At 36.7% G+C, this 20732-nt stretch overlaps 1 protein-coding gene across 3 annotated transcripts in view; it reads left to right on the top strand.

The window, feature by feature from the left end:
- SCN10A (sodium voltage-gated channel alpha subunit 10) overlaps positions 1-20732 on the top strand; it is a 98076-nt gene that overhangs the window by 8081 nt on the left and 69263 nt on the right. For all 3 annotated transcript variants that reach the window (XM_008951544.3, XM_008951543.3, XM_008951542.3), the window contains exon 4: positions 16650-16778. In XM_008951544.3, coding sequence (XP_008949792.2) covers positions 16650-16778 — 129 coding nt within the window. The remainder of the gene's footprint in view (positions 1-16649; positions 16779-20732) is intronic.

Genomic DNA, 20732 nt, shown 5'->3' with positions numbered 1-20732 from the left:
GGATGAGTTCATGTCCTTTGCAGGGACATGGATGAAGCTGGAAACCATCATTCTCAGCAAACTAACACAAGAACAGAAAACCAAACACCGCATGTTCTCACTCATAAGTGGGAGTTGAACAATGAGAACACATGGACACAGGGAGGGGAACACACTGGGGCCTGTTGAGGGGTGGGGGGCTAGGGGAGGGATAGCATTAGGAGAAATACCCAATGTAGATGACGGGTTGAAGGGTGCAGCAAACCACCATGGCACGTGTACACCTATGTAACAAACCTGCACGTTCTGCACATGTACCCCAGAACTTAAAGTATAATAATTTTAAAAAGGGGATTGCATCACTCTGATAAAGGGTATTCATTGTTTTAAAGTATCAAGCGTCATACTTAATTGTGAACATGGAAAGCTTTCCCTTTGAGATCAAAAGAAAAAAAAACCCAAAGATGTCTGTTCTTCTCAGTTCCACTTTGTAAAGGAGGTCTCAGCCAGCATAGTAAAGCAAAGAAAAAAAAAGTGCAAGAAGAAAAAAGTACCAAAGATGTAATTTACAGATAATAAGATTGTATACATAAAATATCCAACATAACCTAGAGATAAACAGTAAGAATTAATAAAAGAGTATAGTAAGGTAGCTGGGTACAAATTAACATACATAAATCAATTGTGTATACACACTAGCAACAAACAGAAAATAGTTTTTAAAAATACCATTTACACTGGCATTTTAAAATGTCAAGTATCTAGGAATAAGGTTATCAAAGTATAAGTAAGATTTCTATAAGGAAAGTTATAATAACTATTGTGTAAAATTTTTAAAGAAAACCAAATCAGTGGGGAGACATGTTCTCAGATTCAAAGTCTCAACATTGTAAAGACTCCCCAAAATGACTAATAAATCTAATATGATCCTCAAATCAATATTTCAACAGGCTTCTTTTGGTATTACTTGACAAACTTTAAACTTTAAATTTTCTTCCTCAAAAGTTTACATGAAATTTTAAAGAGCAAATTATAGCCAAGAAACTTTTGAGGAAGAAATACAAAGTGGGAGAACTCATTCTACTGGATGTCGAGATTTACTATAAAGCTCTAATTGAAGCAGCGTGCCATTGGTGTAAGATTGGTCAGAATAATGTAACAGCATAGACAGTCCATAAACAGACCAACACATATGTAAACATCTAATGTGTGAAAAGGTGGCACCCCAGAACAGCAGGGAAAAGGCGGTCTTCAAAAAATGATGCTGAAGAATTAGGAATCCCACTGGAAAAACTACATTAAACATCCAACTTTGCACCACACACAAGAATCAATTCTAGGTGGATCAACACCTCACTTTCTTTGTGAAATGTAAATATATAAAGCCATTTTTTAAATTTTATTTTAAGTTCTGGGGTACATGTGCAGAAAGTGCAGGTTTGTTACATAGGTATACACATGTCATGGTGGTTTGCTGCACCCATCAACCCATCATCTACATTAGGTATTTCTCCTAATGCTATCCCTCCCCTAGCCCCCAACCCCTCCACAGGCCCTGGTGTGTGAGGTCCCCCTCCCTGTATCCACGTGCTCTCATTGTTCATCTCCCACCTATGAGTGAGAACATGCGGTGTTTGGTTTTCTGTTCTTATGTCAGTTTGCTGAGAATGATGGTTTCCAGCTTCATCCATGTCCCTACAAAGAACATGAACTCACCCTTTTTATGGCTGCATAGTATTCCATGGTGTATATGTGCCATATTTTCTTTATCCAGTCTATCACTGATGGGCGTTTGGGTTGGTTCCAAGTCTTTGCTATTGTGAATAGTGATAAACATACACATGCTTGTATCTTTATAGTAGAATAATTTATAATCCTTTGGGTATATACCCAGTAATGGAATAAACATACGCATGCTTGTATCTTTATAGTAGAATAATTTATAATCCTTTGGGTATATACCCAGTAATGGAATTGCTGGGTCAAATGGTATTTCTGGTTCTAGATCCTTGAGGAATCACCACACTGTCTTCCACAATGGTTGAACTAATTTACACTCCCACCAACAGTGTGAAAACATTCCTATCTCTCCACATCCTCTCCAGCATCTGTTGTTTCCTGACTTTTTAATGATCTCCATTCTAACTGGTATGAGACGCCATCTCATTGTGGTTTTGACTGGCATTTCTCTAATGACCAGTGATGATGAGCTTTTTATCATTTGTTTATTGGCTGCATAAATGTCTTCTTTTGAGAAGTGTCTGTTCATATCCTTTGCCCACTTTTTGATGGAGTTGTTTTTTCTTGTAAATTTGTTTAAGTTTTTTATAGATTCTGGATATTAGCCCTTTGTCAGATGGATAGATTGCAAAAATTTTCTCCCATTCTGTAGGCTACCTATTCACTCTGATGATAGTTTCTTTTGCTGTGCAGAAGCTCTTTAGTTTAATTAGATTCCATTTGTCAATTTTGGCTTTTGTCGCCATTGCTTTTGGTGTGTTAGTCATAAAGCCTTTGCCCATGCCTATGTCCTGAAGGGTATTGCCTAGGTTTTCTTCTAGGGTTTTTATGGTTTTAGGTCTTATGTTTAAGTCTTTAATCTATCTTGAGTTAATTTTTGTGTAAGGTGTAAGGAAGGGGTCTAGTTTCAGTTTTCTGCATAAGGCTAGCCAGTTTTCCCCACACCATTTATTAAATAGGGAATCCTTTCCCCATTGCTTGCTTTTGTCAGGTTTGTCAAAGATCAGATGGTTGTAGATATGTGGTGTTACTTCTGAGGCCTCTGTTCTGTTCCATTGGTCTAGATATCTGTTTTGGTACCAGTATCACGCTGTTTTGGTTACTGTAGCTTTGTAGTGTAGCTTTGTAGTATAGCTTGAAGTCGGGTAGCGTGATGCCTCCAACTTTCTTCTTTTTGCTTAGAATTGTCTTGGCTATGCAGGCTCTTTTTTGGTTCCATATGAAATTTAAAGTAGATTTTTCTAATTCTGTGAAGAAAGTCAGTGGTAGCTTGATGGGGATAACATTGAATCTATAAATTACTTTGGGCAGTATGGCCATTTTCACAATATTGATTTTTCCTATCCATGAGCATGGAATGTTTTTCCATTTATTTGTGTCCTCTCTTATTTCCTTGAGCAGTGATTTTTAGTTCTCCTTGAAGAGGTCCTTCACATCCCTTGTAAGTTGTATTTCTAGATATTTTATTCTCTTTGTAGCAATTGTGAATGGGAGTTCACTCATGATTTGGCTCTCGGTTTGTCTGTTATTGGTGTATAGGAATGCTTGTGATTTTTGCACATTGATTTTGTACCCTGAGACTTTGCTGAAGTTGCTTATCAGCTTAAGGAGATTTTGGGCTGAGATGATGGGGTTTTCTAAATATACAGTCAAGTCATCTGCAAACAGAGACAATTTGACTTCCTCTTTTCCTATTTGAATACCTCTTATTTCTTTCTCTTGCCTGATTGCCCTGGCCAGAACTTCCAATACTATGTTGAATAAGAGTGGTGAGATAGGGCATTCTTGTCTTGTGCTGGTTTTCAAAGGAAATGCTTCCAGTTTTTGCCCATTCAGTATGATATTGGCTGGGGGCTTGTCATAAATAGTTCTTATTATTTTGAGATACATTCCATCAATACCTAGTTTATTGAGAGTTTTTAGCATGAATGGGTGTTGAATTTTGTTGAAGACCTTTTCTGCATCTATTGAGATAATCACGTGGTTTTTGTCATTGGTTCTGTTTGTGTGATGGATTACGTTTATTGACTTGCGTATGTTGAACCAGCTTTGATCCCAGGTATGAAGCCGACTTGATCGTGGTGGATAAGCTTTTTGAAAGGAAAAAACAAAGAGGAATATCTTATGACCTCAGACTAAGAAAAACTTTATTACATATGACACAAGAAGCACTAACTATACAGGAAAAAACTGATACATTTTAGTATACTATAATTAAGAATGTTCATCAGAAGACAACTTTAAGAGCATGAAAAAGCAAGTGCTTATATTCAGAGTAATGAACTCTACAAATCAATTAGAAAAATGTCAGAACAACCACTTGTAAAATAGCACAAAATCTGAATAGGCACTTTACAAAAGTGGAAATCCAAATGGCCATAAACATATGAAAGTATTCTTAACCTTTTTTTAAATTAAAGAGTTGCAAATTAAAATCACACTGAGATTTTATTACATGTTCATCATAGAAGGGAAATTTTTTAAAGTGTCACAATACCAAGTATTGGGAATGACATGGAGCAACAGAAACTCACACACTGCTGGTGGGAGTGTAAATTTGGACAACCTCTTTGGAAAGGTGTAAGCATACATATGCTGTATTCTTCTATTACACTCTTAGGTACCTATGTTTAACAGAAATATGTACTTGTGGACACCAGATTACAGCTACAAGAAAGTTTATGAACATTTGCCCATAAAAACCCCAAACCGGAAACCACTCAAATGTCCATAAACTTTGAGTACATTAACTATTTCTGTTATATTCTAAAATGAGAAAACTTACAGCAATAAAAATGAATAAACTTTAGTGCTGCGCAACAATAAGGATGAGTCTTAAGAACGTAATATTGAACAAAAAAAGCCAAATGCAAAGGATTACATAAACATGGTTCATTTATATAAAGTTTGAAATCAAGCAAAACTGAACTATTTTGTTTAGGAATGCATACTTATGGAGTAAAAAGCATCAATAAAGTAAGGCAAGAAAAAGTACCAAAAATTAGGAGAATAGTGGCCTCCAGGGCAGAAGAGGGAGGATGTAATTGGGAAGGAGCTGGTGAAGTGCTGGTCACGTTCCATTTTATGGCATGGGTAGTTGTCACACAAGCTGCTATGGAGTGAATTGTGTCCCCTCAAAATTCAAATGTTGAAACAAACCCCCCATGTTGCTATGTTGGAGATTGGGCCTTTAAGGAGGTGATTGGGTTAAATGAAGTCACAAGAGTAGAGCCCTTAAGTGGTAGAACTGGTGTCCTTATAAGAGAAAGAGACAGCTTTCTCCCGTTTGTGTGAGAACACAAGGACAAGGTAGACATCTATAAGCTAGAAAGAGACTCTTTCCCAGACCCAACTATGCTGACATCCCAATCTCAGGCTTCAACCTCCAGATTTGTGAGAAAATAAATTTCTGTTGCATAAGCCACCCAGTCTATGGTATTTTGTTAAGGCAACAAAGGCTGACTAATACACAAACATTTGTTTTAAAACAATTAATTTATGTCTTATGTACATTTTTATTATGCATGCTACATATCATAATAAAAACCCAATAATTTTTTCAAATAAATGACCATTGCAAAAAATGCAGAACACTGAAAATATAAATCAGAAGATGGTTACTAAGTAGAGAAATCACAAAATCATGAAATTATATTTAATATTGTTGAGATCATATAGCATGTAAAATGTCTATGCTTCTTTTGGAGTTTTAATATAAAACATTTTTTTGCAAAATGAGTTATTTGGGAGTTATTTGGAGATTGTGGTTAAATATGGAAGAAAGAATGCATATGTTTTACCCTACCCTCTCAAAATGCCAATAGAATGACAGCACGGGGAAAAGAACAGTATAAATATACAAGAACAAAGAGAAAGAGAATGGAAAACACAGAGGACAAATGATGTCAAAACAATTGGAAGACCAAAAGTGGGTGGAGAAGTGGTAAATCACTTAGCAGATCAGGGTTTGCTAAACCACGGTGCCTCCAGAGGGGGATAAAAATGAGAATAAAGGCATTTTACCGCCCCCCCTGCCCAACAAGCCCCAGAGGCCCTGCAAGTGTTGACATGATACAAATAGCAAGAAATGGAAGCAGAAAGAGGAAAGAACATGTGAGCAGAGTATGTTCACTTACTGCTGCTTCTATAATAACAAGAAGTTAAAGAGTATTATTTAAAGTTGACAAATAAAGAAATGGACAAAATAATTACACTTGACAGTACAAAGGTAAGCACAAAAAGATATTATTAAATACAGTCAGATGATGGATAAAACAGAGAGGAAAGGAATCACCAAATGGAAATGAGAGATTTTGATTAAAGAAATAGTACACTAAGGACAATGTATTACATGGTTTTAATTATAATTATAAATTTATAATAAGTTTTTACTTATAAAGACAACCACTAGGATAAAGATACAAACTCTTTAGTAATCTATATATTTGTAACAAATAATATGACAAACTCTAAATACTGGAAGAATTGTACATCAAAAAATAAAAAGCAAATAAGACATGCCAAATAATGAAAAGGTGCAAAAGTAATTGGGGTTTCAGACCATAAATATTAAATCATTATAACTAGGCTCAAACACATCTTTATTAATCAAAGTAGGAACCATTACAATCAACACATTTTTGCCAATGAGAAATGAGTTTGTTTATTCCTGTAGCATAAAAATCCATGCTTTGGGATTCAATGAACTCTTGGAAGGCATTTTCTGCATCCCGCTGGTTATGGAAGTGTTTCACCTGCAAAAAGTTGTTCAGATGCTTGAAGAAGTGGTAGTTGGTTGGTGAGAGGTCAGGTGAATATGGTGGGTGAGGCAAAACTTCATAGCCCAATTCATTCAACTTTTGAAGTAACTGTTGGTTGTGTGACATGCAGTTGGTTGTTGTGGAGAAGAATTGGGCCCTTGATGTTGACCAATGCCAGCTGCAGGCCTTGCAGTTTTCTGTGCATCTCATCGATTTGCTGAGCATACTTCTCAGATGTAATGGCTTTGCTGGGATTCAGAAAGCTGTAGTAGATCAGACCGGCAGCAGACCACCAAGCAGTGACCACGACTTTTTTTGGTGCAAATTGGGTTTTGGGAAGTGCTTTGGAGCTTCTTCTCAGTCCAGCCACCAAGCTGGTCATTGCCAGTTGTCAAGTAAAATTCACTTTTTATCGCACATCACAATCTGATTAAGAAATAGTTCATTTTTGTTGCATAGAATAAGAGACGACAACACTTCAAAATGACGATTTTTTAAACATTTTTCCTTAGCTTATGAGGCACCCATTTATGGAGCTGTTTCACCTTTCCAATTTGCTTCAACTGCCGAATGACCGTAGAATGGTCAACGTTGAGTTCTTCCGCAGCTTCTTGTGCAGTTGTAAGAGGATCAACTTCGATGATTGCTCTCAATTGGTCATTGTCAACTTCCAATGGCCAGCCACTACTCTCCTCATCTTCAAGGTTCTCACCTCCTTTGCAAAACTTCTTGAACCACCACTGCACTGTAACTTTGTTAGCAATCCCTGGGCCAAATGCGTTGTTGATGTTGAGTTGTCTCTGCTGCTTTACAACCCATTTTGAACTCAAATAAGAAAATCGCTCGAATTTGCTTTTTGTATAACATAATTTCCATAGTCTAAAATAAATATAAAATAAACAGCAAGTAATAAGTCATTAGCAAAAAAAAAAGTGAGAAATGCACATTAAAATGATGTATAACATGGTCACATTTATTTAAGAATGTATTCCAATATCAAACGGCAAATTTCAACAATGCAAAAACCACAATTACTTTTGTACCAGCCTAATATTTTAAAAACTAAATACGTCATATGAAATAATATAAACAAGCTAAGACTAAGCAAATCTGTCATGTCACTAAATATAAATGGATTTGACTCACCTGTTTTTAAAAATGCCTATTACATTACAAAGCAATACCCAACTCTATGTTGAATAAAAAAAATACTCCTCACGGTGATACAGAAAGGCTAAAATTATAGAATTCAAAAGACACAAGCAAAGGCAAACAAAGAAAGCAGGATCCGTGATTTTAATATCAGAGAAAGTGGAATCTCAGTCAAAAAGCATGAAATAGGACAAAAATTGCACAGACATATTAATATTAAAGACGATAGTAATCTATATCTTTGCAACAAATAAGATGGCAACAATATTTATAAATCAGAAATTATTAGAGTAGGAGGATAAATAAAACCATAGTAGGAATAGAAATTTTCAATTAATTTTAGCCAATAACAGATCAAATGTATTAAAAACTATGTAAAATTATAGATGATCTAGTAATATAATTAATATAATGTATCTGATTAATATATAGCAAACTACCTTCCCTAACAATAGAAAATGCACCTCCTTTTCAAAAAACCAAACATATCAAACCAAATATTAAGCCATGACAAAAACCTCAATAAGCTCCAGAAAGTGGAAATAATATAGAAAACATTCTCTGATCATAATGAAATAGAGTTAAAAAAATAACCAAATTTAATAAAATGAGAGGACTTTCCACTTGATAATTTTTAAAAATCTCTCTTAAAGAACTCTTGGACAAAAGACAAACTATAAACTAAAATTATATAATTTCGAGGGAAGAAAAGATAAAAAACAGTTTAATCAGAACCTAGAGAGTGAAGTTAAAGACATACATATTCAGGGAATAAGTCACAGCATGGAAGCATAGAATATTTATATCAGTAAAAGCTGAAAAGAAATTATTTAAAGACCTAACAAAACTAGAAAAAGGATAACAAATGAAAGAAAGAAGTTAATAATTATAAAAAGCAATAAATTACAAAATAGAAAAACAGTAGATCTAATAAATCGAAATGCTGTTGTAAAAATATGCACAAGACCTTTATACTAAAAAATAATACAGCATTATTGAGAGAAATTTTAAAGTACCTAAATGCATTAAAGGATGTCTCATGTGACTGGATTAGAAGATTCATAATTGTTAGAATGTCAGTGCTGCCCAAATTAGCCTATAAATTCAATGACATCCCCAAAAAAATCCCAGCAGCAGCTGTTTTGTAGAAATTAGCTGAACAGATTTCATTTGCATAGATGAAGTGAAGTTTATTTAACTATTTTCCTATTGATAGACATTCACATTTATCATAATTAACATAATCCTCATATTTTGCCACCACATATTAATTTTTTGGTGAGTATCCTTACACATGTATCTTTGTACACATAATATGAGTAAAATTAAGGGATGAATTTCTAGAAGTAGAATTGCCAGGTCAAAGGGGTGTACATTTTAATTTTTGAGATATTGCCAAATCGTCTTCCAAAGTTGGATCCTTTCCATTCCCAGTAATTATCAAATCCATTCTTTAGGAGATTTTGTATTAACTGAACTGTTGACATAATTCCCTTTATATGCACACTATGAAAAGTATAACATATACAAATCTACCTATATGGTCACAATCCTGGGAATTTATGTGACAGGTATTGGATGATGTTCAGCATCCTTGGCCTCGTGGAAATAATCAGACTAGATTTTCTTTTTGAAATGCAAATTGATAATAGCCATTAGGTGTTTCCTATGTTGCTGAGAACCCAGAGGAAGATAATAAATGTCCTTGGGATAGACTGGGGCTCCAAAGATCATGCTGTATACTTTTGAAAAAGCATTAAATTGTAGCCAGTGAGGAATCAGAAACCAATCTTATTGCCATGTTCTTAACACAATCTTTTTCCTTATCTTCCCTCCCTTCCATTATTCCTTGCTGAAACATTAGCTTTGCACAATTACCTGCTGATAATGGTAGCTCTATGTCTTTCTGCATGCCTGCCTATCTGTCTGCTTGTGGAAAGATAAAGATAGATATTCCATTTTCTAATCCCCTCTTTTGCTTGGGAAGAAACTAGAGGTTCTTCCTCAGATTGGGCACCAGAAGGTAAAGAGAGCAGGGGGTCAAAAATTGTTAAGAAGGGCAAGACTAGAACTTTCCTACTCTCCCCATGCCCTGGTTTCAGAGAATCATCGAAGAGGCTCTTTGATGACCCTAGGACACTCACCTCTAACCATAACAATATTCTGGAAAACCTTTGACAAATTATAGCAATTTGGTTGTAGAGAAGATAAATGTTTTCTCACCTGGCAAAGAACATGTGAAATGAAGCTGAATCTACTGCAAACGGGGAAGTGGGTGTTTAACACTGCATGCATAAAGTATTGATTTGTATCTTTTCAAATTTATGGAACTGTTATCATTTTATATGTGTGCTTTATCTGATGTTTTAAAATTATGTTTTTGAGATTTGCCCAAATGGATACATGTAGACCTAATTCATTCATTTTTTATTGCCATATAGTATTCCATAAAGATATTATCCTGTGTTTTCTCCTCAAAGTTACAGTTTTCCTTTCTACATTTAGGTATTTCAATCTCCTAGAATTTATTTTTGTATGTGTGTGGTATGAGATAGGCTTCCAATATTTTTCCATATGGATTATTCCAACATTTTTTTCAATACATCATTTCCCAAGTGGTTCCTACCACTGCTTCTGCCATGCACCAGATTCCCATGTCTACTGAATCTGTTTCTCCCAGTAATCTCATTGTCACATCCTGAGTCAATACCACGTGGATTTAAATGCTCTATAGTAAGACTTGACCTGGTCGATTCACATGCCCCTCCTTATTTGTCTTCTTGAAAATTATTTTGGTTCTTGTTTCTTTACTTTTCCATACCAGTTTAAGGGTCACATTTTCCAGCTCTTTTCTTACAACTCTGTGGAAACTTTGTTTGGTAATGCACTGAATTGATTTATCACCACAGGAAGAATCACCACATTTACAATACGAAGCCTTCCCACACATCAGTATGGCAGATCTCTTAATTTATACAGGTCTTCTTTAATATTTTTCTACAACATTTTATAATGTCTTTTTCCTAGGTACATTGCAATTTTGGTTGCCCTGTTGAATACTTATTATTGCTGAACTGTCTTAATATTATTAATTTCTATATAGTGATTTTGCATCCAGCAACCCTGCTGAGCTCCTTAAAGTTAAATTTTTCTGTAGATTCCCTTGGACTTCCTATTTAGACAGTTATATTATCTGCAAATAATGACAAACTTGTTTCTTCCTTTATGATTCTTATACCACCTGTTTATTTTTCCTGTCTTATTGAATTGGCCGGGACCTTCAACATGATGGTAATTCAAAACTATGACAGTGAGCATATTTATTTTGCTCTTGATTTTAAAGTGTGTGCTTCTAATGTTTCACTATTATGATGTTTATGAGAGTCTCATAATTACTTTTTATATCAATTTTTTCCATTTCTTGTTTGTTGAGACTTTCATCATGAATGGGTGTTGGCTTCTATCAGTATTTTTATATTTATTGAGGTTATCATATAGTCTTTCATCTGTTAATATAGTAAATCTGTAAACTAACAGATTTGCTAGTCTATTTTTAATGGTTCCAGCTGATCATTTTGCTGGATTCAATTAGGTGTATTTCATTTTATCTATTTTGCTAAATGAGGCTGGCCTGTAATCTTCTTTCATAAACTGTCCCTTTGGGATGTTCCAACTCTCTCCTGAATTGTCCCTGGGAACTCCAACTTATTCTTACTTTGTTTAGCAGAGCAATTCATCTCTCTCCATCTCCTACAATGTTTCTCAACAAGTGATCTAAGGATCTGTATGCACATATAATTTTAAAATCTAACATGTAAGATTAATTATTATATTCATAGAATTTCTAACTTTTTATGTTTTCAAAAACAGTGTATGTGCTTCAAAAACTGATTTCATTCATAATGGTTAACATGGAGTTAATCATAGGCAGTTTATCTTGACTAATGTATTTTATTGTCACCTGACAGTTATTTACACTTGTCAGACTTGCATTTGCCATTATTACTGTCGCTTTGCATAATATCACAATTCAAAAAAAAAGAGTCATCACTTCGAAAGTGGTTTTCTGAAGCATAACAATAATGATAAAAATAGAAATATAAATCCTACAATGTGAAATAAGGTCACAATGTAAGTAATGAATGGCCTCCATTGTAAAAATACAAAGCATGAATCTGTTTGTCATGAGACAAGTGGACAATGGATGTGGATAATCTCCCAAAAACAGACAAAAATATATAAGAAAATGGGAGCCATGACAATGAATAATGATAATTGAATTTTATTGGACCAATGATCCTTTTGTCCTAGTACCCAGTTTATTATCTGCTAACGTTTTTGTCAAGTAATGATATAAAGCTATCAAAACTTCCATATTATTTTCCAATAAAGCTTATCAACCCCACTTTTAAACCAATTGAATATCTCTACTACAAGCACAAAATAAGGCTTTCCAGTATAAAACTGTGAAAATTTTATGTAAAATGTTGAGAAGACAACAAAACTATAGAGTCATCACTCATCCTCATATCAAAAATAAGCACAATTGCACTCCTGCTGGTAAGATACAAAACCAGTTTCCAAATCAATTACAAATATTGTGGTTGGAGAAGAAACAAGAAAAACAATTGGTATAATTCCTTTATTAGAAGTATTGCATTCCTTATAATGTGACTGGCATTTAAAGTCAATGACTGTTAGGTATACGAGCAGACATTTTATTTTATAGTTGAACAAAACTATGAATAAGTAAGTTGTCAGCATATCTTCACTATATATATGGGAAAGACTCAGTCACTTTTTGTTCTATTTATCATGAAGCTAATTTTAAAAGAAGAGCTCTCTGGTTTAATTAAAAATTAGTTTGAACCTATGAAACAGACTTTAAAAGGTATGTTGGCTTATGCACTAATGTTTGTAGCAGCGTTATTCACAATAGCCAAATATGTCCATCAACAGATGAATGGATAAAAAATGTAGTATATATGTAAACAATTGAATATCATTCAGTTTTAAAAATGAATGAGATTCTGATACATGCCACAACATTGACGAAGCATTGTGCTAAGTAAAATAACTCAAACGCAAAAGAACAAATGTTGCATGATTCCACCTTTAGTAGGTACCTAGAACAGGCAAATTCATGGAGACAGAAAGTAGAATGGAAGTTGCCAGAGAGGGGGAATGGGGAGTTATTATTTAATGGGTACATTTCTGTTCGGGATTATAAAAAAGTTTGGAAACAGATAGTGGTGATAGTTCCACAACACTGAATGTACTTAATTCCACTAAATTGTGTACTTAAAAATGGTGAAAGTGGTAAATTTTATGTTATGTATATTATGCATATTTTACCAAAACTTTTTTTTAAAAGAGGAAAGGTGTTAAATTGCCATTGAAGAAACTCCAGCCACATGGTCAGCAAGGAAAGGTATCACTATCCAGATAGAAGATGCTGCTCCCAGATCCCAATGCTAGTGCATACCTTATTCACGGAACGCAGCTGGGGGTCTGTAATATGCCTCCAGATTCTGATTTGCTGTTGAGGTACACAGTGGAAATTGTGAATACAAACTGATTGTGGTCACTTAGTGTACATCTCTTTGGCCTACTGGGCTGAAATGAAAAGTGAGTAAGAGAGGCTGCTCTCCCACACTGAATTGCTTTGGCTGGCAAATGGGAAAGGCTTACACAGAGTTTTAAAAATAAGGAATGAAATTTTTTAAGTTACCATTTTTATGAATACAAGTTGGGTATCTCAGTGATCCATTCAGAATTTGAATATTATGAATCTTTGCTTTCAGAGCCTGAATATCGGGATTTGTAACAATCAGACATCAGTGGTGCAAGTGGCTCAACGGCTGAGAACTTGACTTTTTCCCAATACCCAATGATTTTCTTCATTCACCAGAAAAAGCACTTAGGAAATAACACATTGGGCTTATTAAAAATTACATCTGAATGCTGCAACCCAACGTCAAGAAATACCTTGCAGAGCCAAATACCACCAAAGAGAGGATGCAACTCCATTAGCTGCTGTTGAGCTGGGGCACTTGCCTTCTGGTGAAGCACTGAAAATAGTCTTTAGAGAGCACTCTCTCCATAATTTCTGGGTCTGTGTTTGATTTGACAAACCAGAAATATCCATCAAAGCTTCCCAACAACCTATAATTCTGAGTTAAGATTTTCTAATTTAGAAAACATAAAAAGTGTGGGGGGGAACCAACAAGATATGGAAGCTGACAGCTCAAGCAGCTATGCAACCAGATATAGATTCCTTCATGATTTCAAACACGATTTCTCCTCTCACAGATGCGAAAAAAAATTATTCACTTTTTAACTTGACTTTTACTTTTATTTAAGACATATATGTTCATGATTTAAAAGGTCACAGAGTTTTATAAAGATTCTGACAAAAAAACAGCAATTTCATTTTTCTCATCTCTTCTTTCCAGAGGCCACTTTTAGTTTTTTTACCTGTGTCTTCTGATACCTCCTTATCTCCAATAATATACTCATAATACTAATTTTTAATTTTTCAATTTCTGATGTCATTTATTGGCTTCCTATTACGAGAAAAAACTTAAGGCCACATCCACAAACTCATTTCCTCTCACCCTCGTCTTCCTGTTACAGTTATCTTGTAATCTTCAGTTAGATCATCAGATAATATATCCATTGTATGACTACATATATAATTACATTACATTGCTAAGTAAACACTGTTTACAGCTGTGTCATGCAGTGTACTTTGACTATATTTCCTTTTTGCACAATGTTTTTGCTTTCCCTGGAATTAATAAGGATTTTATTTTTTTGTTTGCTCAGTTTTCTATTTATCCCTAATTTGTTCCCAAACTCTTCTCCAGATGTTTAATTGTTGCTTCAATTTATTTGCACACATCAGGTGCATGTGTATCATTTTTTTCCTATGGAAATCACAGCTAGAGTACTTCATCTTCTGCCTCATTCTGACCTAGATGTTTTCTAGGCCTGATGCACAGCTGTTTTCTAGAGATTTTTTCTTCTTCATCCTTTTTTTGGATTCCTTTTGCCTCTTCCCTGGATCGCATATATGTTTCTTGTTTGAATGGAGCATATCCTCTAGTAACATTTTTTTTAAGACAAAGTCTCTCTATGCTGCCCAGGCTGTTGGCCTCAAACTCCGGGGTTCAAGTGATCCTCCTGCCTCAACCTCCCAAGTAGTTAGGACTACAGGTACATACCACCATGCCCAGCTTCTAGTAACTTTATTAGAAGGGTAACTAAGAACTACATTTCCCAAGACTTCATATATTCTACCTTCTTTGACAGTTTGGCTAGGGAAAGACTTCTGTATTAGAAATTATTTTCCTCTTAATTTTGAAGGCCTTGCTCATTGTCTTCTAATTTCTTTCTAGACCTCCTATTAGTCAAACAATATACCTCCTAGTCTGATTCTCTAATTTTCAAACTTTTTATCACTTCCTATCCATTTCTGCTTTTTTGTTCCACTTCCTGTGAGATTTCCAAAACTTTATTTACAAGTCCGCCTATTAGTGTTTTACTTTTGCTATCATATTTTTGTTTTCAAAATTCCATTTTGTCTTTGAAGGTACTTTTTACATCCTTCTGCTCTTGTTCTATACGTGGAGCCTCTTCTCACCTCTTAACTCTCTAAAAATATTAGTACAGGTTTTTGTTTTGTTTTGTTTTTTGTTTTTTGTTGTTGTTGTTGCTGTTGTTGTTGTTGTTTTGGAGACGAAGTCTTGCTCTGTCACCCAGACTGGAGTGCAGTGACGCGATCTAGGCTCACTGCAAGCTCCGCCTCCCGGGTTCACGCCATTCTCCCGCCTCAGCCTCCGGAGTAGCTGGAACTACAGGTGCCTGCCACGGCGCCCGGCTAATTTTTTGTATTTTTAGTAGAGACAGGGTTTCACCGCGTTAGCCAGGATGGTCTCAATCTCCTGACCTCGTGATCTGCCCGCCTCAGCCTCCCAAAGTGCTGCGATTACAGGCGTGAGCCACAGCGCCTGGCCAATACAGTTTTATTTCTCTAACTCTTCTTCTGCCCTCTTTATTGTCTCTTTTTCTTTTCTTTTCTTTTCTTTTCTTTTTTTTTTCAGTTGTTTGGTTGCTTTGGTTTCTGGTGTTAGAAGCATCCTTCAAATTCCTGATGCTCCTTGGCTGGCTGTTCATGTTAAAAGTGCAGCATCTTCATAGGCTCTAAACCAGATTATCTTCTGGAAACTTAACGAGGAGCAGAAGTGAATAGGGAGGGGAGTTGTTTGCCTTTCAGTAGGTAAACTTTTCTTTATATGCATTTTTCAGTATGCAACTGTTTCCCTCTTCTTCAACTCTTAAGAAAATAAGCATCCAATCCATTTCTGGAACAGAAACAGTTTCTCATTGAATGGATGGCATAAAGCAGCATCTAGAAAGCTCAACTGGTTCTTGTAAAAAACTTTCAAACAATTCTTTCAGCCCTACTTATCACCCTCCCCCAAACCTTGCTTTCAGAGATACTTAGCATCTCTAAGTTCCAAGCAGTTCTGGGGCTCTGCAGCATAGCTTGGCTTGCTTCTGGGTATTCCCTGCTTCAGCCAGTTTTCAGCTTTCTTAGGTCTGCTCTGTCAGTTACCACTCATCAGTCTGCACTCCAGTTTCTAAAAACGGAGTTTTTAGATGAGCCTCCAGCTTCTTGCAGGATAGGGAGGCCCTGGCAGACATAAACAGGAGAATCCTTGCTCTTCACCCGCTACTGCCCTCTGCCTAACCCCAGAACAGCAGAAGCTGCTGGCTGTCCCAGCCACACACATCCCTCCCCACTCCATCTATTTGTGTGGCCCTTCTTTTTCCCTCAGTCTGTGTCTTGTTTCCTCTCCTTACCTTCTTCCCCCTCATCACCTTGGTGATATTCTTTGCATGTTTTTTCTTGGAGCAGTCAGAGCAGCTCATCCCTCCCTCCTGGAAGAAGAAGGAGCCCCCTGAGTACACTCCATGGCACAGTTGACACTCCTTTTCTACCCTCCTTCCCAGATATGTCTTCACTGTCATTTACACCTTTGAAGCCTTGATAAAGATACTGGCAAGAGGATTTTGTCTAAATGAGTTCACGTACCTGAGAGATCCTTGGAACTGGCTGGATTTTAGCGTCATTACCCTGGCGTGAGTATATCTCTATGCAGATCTGCATGTGTGATAGGAGAGGGGACAAAATGGTGGGTAGGAGACAGGGCTAACATGCAGGTCCCACTTGGACAGAGTGTGGAGACTCACACCATGAAAGTTTGCTCCAAGAACCACTGCAGGAATATACCAGGAGAACTGAAAGAATTTATAGATCCTTTTAAATAAGTGGCACACTGCTGGAAATTCTGCAAGACAGGTGAAAAACTGTGAGCTCCCAAAGTGTGAGGGGGGGAAACCTGCCTCCAAACATACATCCCAACTGGGTAATCTGAAAATCCAGATCACAGGAGAAGAATTTACCCTTACCTGGAATGTAAATAAATTTAGGAAGCCACACAAAATATAAAAGTAGAAACAGCAAAGGGAAGTGCCTTGTAGGCACTCCCAGTCTCCAGCTCGAGACCAGGGAATCCATCCCTGACTATGTCTCACAGGCACCCTTGGGGAAGGCAGCCAGCGGAATCAGGGAGGGGTCACAGGATGAAAGAAGTTTCAACTAAAATTAGTAATAATTTCAACTGGGCACAAATTTTCTTGAGCAGAATCCAGGGGGCAAATGGGAACTGCAAGCAGACAGTGAGGGATGCGGTCCAAAAGTCATGCTTTCTTTCTCAGTGGGAAAGCTCACAGCCTGGGGCAAGGTCTGAGTAGGGCACTGCAGGAGCAAGACCAGCTTCACCAACTACATGAGAGCTAGGTGAGGCCTCTCACTAGCAGCTATCCCCCACTTCCCTGGAGAACTCTATGGCACAGCAGAGGCAGCCAAAATTCCCTCTGGAACACAACCCCACTGGCCTGAGAACCAACCCCCATCCACCACAGTGGCCACAGCAATCCCTACCCAAGAAGGGTCTGAGTCCAGACTCACCTACCCCTGCCCCCACCTGATGGTATTTCCCTACCTGCCTTGGTAGCTGAACACAAAACCCAGAAACTCTCGGAAGCTTTATGGCCCTGCTCATCACCTGAGAAACTAAAATATTTACCCTGGCCAACTTAGGGTGAGCTTAGATCCCCCTTCTACTAATGCACTAGTGCTCTCTTGAAAGCATCACCTACCGGCTGGAGGTCAAACAGCTCAGGCCATTAAAGCAACTCATGACAGAATAACTTTGATCCCAGGAAGAAGAAAACAACAACCAGTTGCACTGCCTGCAACATCCTGGCTAACCAGACGTCCTGAGTCTGTCCATATGACAACTTCACTGCTAACATAACTAGCATTCAAGAAAGCCAGCACACTAAATCTATCTACAGCCGAGGACTCTCACAGACTCTACTTCATTCCTCTGCCACCTTCACCAGAACAGATGCTGATATCCATGGCTGGGAGACTTCAAGATCAATCACATCACAGGACTCTTGCAGGCATTTCCCAGTACTACCCCAGAGCCTGGTAGCCCCTCTGTGTGGCTAGGCCCAGAAGAACAATAACGATCACTGCAGTCCAGCTCTCAGGAAGCCCCATCCCCAGGGGATTGGGGAGAGCACCACATCAAGAGATCACCCATGAAACAAAAGAATCTGCACAACAGCCATTCAGTTCCAGATCTTTTCTCTGAAATAGTCTACTCAAATGAGAAGGAACCAGAAAAGCAATTCTGGTAATATGACAAAAGAGGGTTCAATAACACCCCTCAAAAGATCAAACTAGCTCCCCAACAATGGATCCAAACCAAGAAGAAATCTCTGAATTGCCAGATAAAGAATTCAGGGCTGGGCACAGTAGCTCACGCCTGTAATCTCAGCACTTTGGGAGGCCGAGGTGAGCAGATCACCTGAGGTCAGGAGTTCAAGACCAGCCTGAAGCCAACATGGAGAAACCCCGTCTCTACTAAAAAATACAAAATTAGCTAGATGTGGTGGTGCATGCCTGTAATCCCAGCTACTCAGGAGACTGAGGCAGGAGAATTGCTTGAACCTGGGAGGCAGAGGTTGTGGTGAGCTGAGATCACGCCATTGCACTCCAGCCTGGGCAACAAGAGTGAAAATCCATCTCAAAAAAAAAAAAAAGAATTCAGAAGGCTGATTATTAAGTGATTCAAGGAGACACCAGAGAAAGATAAAAACCAACTTAAAGAAATGTTTAAAACAACAAGATATGGATGGAAAATTCTCCAGAGAAATAGATATAAAGAAAAAACAATCACAACTTCTGGAAATGGAAGACACACTTAGAGAAATACAAAATGCAGTGGAAAGTTTCAACAATAGACTAGAACAAGTAGAAGAAAGAACTTCAGAGCTCGAAGACAAAGCTTTTAAATTGACCCAAACTAAGACACACAAAAAGAAAGAATTTTTTAAAAAATGACAAATCGGCCAAGAAATTTGGAATCGTGAAACAACCAAACCTAAGAATAATGGGTGTTCCCAAGGAAGAATAGAAATCTAAAAGTTTGGAAAACTTATTTGAGGGAATAATTGAGGAAAACTTCCCTGGCCTTGTTAGAAATATAGACATCCAAATACAAGAAGCTCAAAGAATACCTCTGAAATGTGTCACAAAAAAGATCATCACCTAGGCAAATAGACATCAGGTTATCTAAAGTCAAGACAAAGAAAAGAATCTTAAGAGCTGTGAGACAAAAGCCTCAGATAACCTATAAAGGAAAGGTTATCTGATTAACATAAGATTAACAGCAGATTTCTCAACTGAAACCTTGCAAGCCAGAAGGGATTAGGGTCCCATCTTTAGCCTCCTGAAACAAAATAATTGCCAGCCAAGAATATTGTATGAAGTGAAACTAAGCTTCATAAGTGAAGACAAGATAAAGTTTTTTTCAGACAAACAAACGGTGAGAGAATTTTCCACTACCAAGCCAGCACTACAAGAAATGCTAAAAGGAATTCTAAATCTTGAAATAAAACCTTAAAATACACCAAAATAGACCTCCTTAAAGCATAAATATCACAGGACCTATAAAACAATAACACAATAAAAAAAGGAATTAAGGCAATAACTAGCATAATGAATAGAAGAGTACCTCACATCTCAATACTGATGTTGAGTGTAAATGCCCTAAATGATCCACTTAAAATATACAGAAGGGCAGAAAGGAAAAAAAAAAAATCCACCAACCAAGTATCTACTGTCTTCAAGAGACTCACCTAACACATAAGGAGCCACGTAAACTTAAGGTAAAGAGATGGGAAAAGATATTCCATGCAAATGGAAACCAAAAGCAAGCAGGAGTAGCTATTCTTATATCAGAGAAAACAGACCTTAAAGCAACAACAGTTAAAAAAAGACAAAGAGGGACATATATAATGATAAAATAATTGGTCTAGTGGAAAAATATCATAATCCTAAATACATATGCACCTAACACTGGAGCTCCCAAATTTATAAAACAATTACTACTAGACCTAAGAAATGAAATAGACAGCAATATAATAATAGTGGGGGATCAATATTCCACTGACAGCACTAGACAGGTCATCAAGACAGAAAGTCAACAAAGAAACAATGAACTTAAACTGTAACCTAGAACAAATGGACTTAACAGATATTTAAAAAACATTCTACCCAACAACTGCAGAATATACATTCTTTTCATCAGCACATGGAATATTCTCTAAGATAGACCACGTGATAGATAACATAACAAATCTCAATAAATTTAAGAAAATAGAAATTATGTCAGGTATCCTCTCAGAGCACAGTCAAATAAACCTCGGAGTTAACTCCAAAAGAAACCCTCAAAACTATACAAATACATGAAAACTAAACAATCTGCTCTTGAATGATCTTTGGGTCAACAATGAAATCAAGATGGAAGTTTAAAAATTTTTTGAACTGAATGATAATAGTCACACAACTTATCAAAACCTCTGGGATACAGCTAAAGCAGTGCTAAGAGGAAAGCTCATAGCATTAAATACCTACATCAAAAAGTATGAAAGAGGACAAATAGATAATCTAAGGTC

This window comes from Pan paniscus, chromosome 2 (genome assembly GCF_029289425.2).
Source record: "Pan paniscus chromosome 2, NHGRI_mPanPan1-v2.0_pri, whole genome shotgun sequence".
In the NCBI taxonomy this organism is placed as follows: domain Eukaryota; kingdom Metazoa; phylum Chordata; class Mammalia; order Primates; family Hominidae; genus Pan; species Pan paniscus.
The sequence above is the reverse complement of the archived record's forward strand: the minus strand, read 5'-3'. Positions and strand labels throughout refer to the sequence as shown.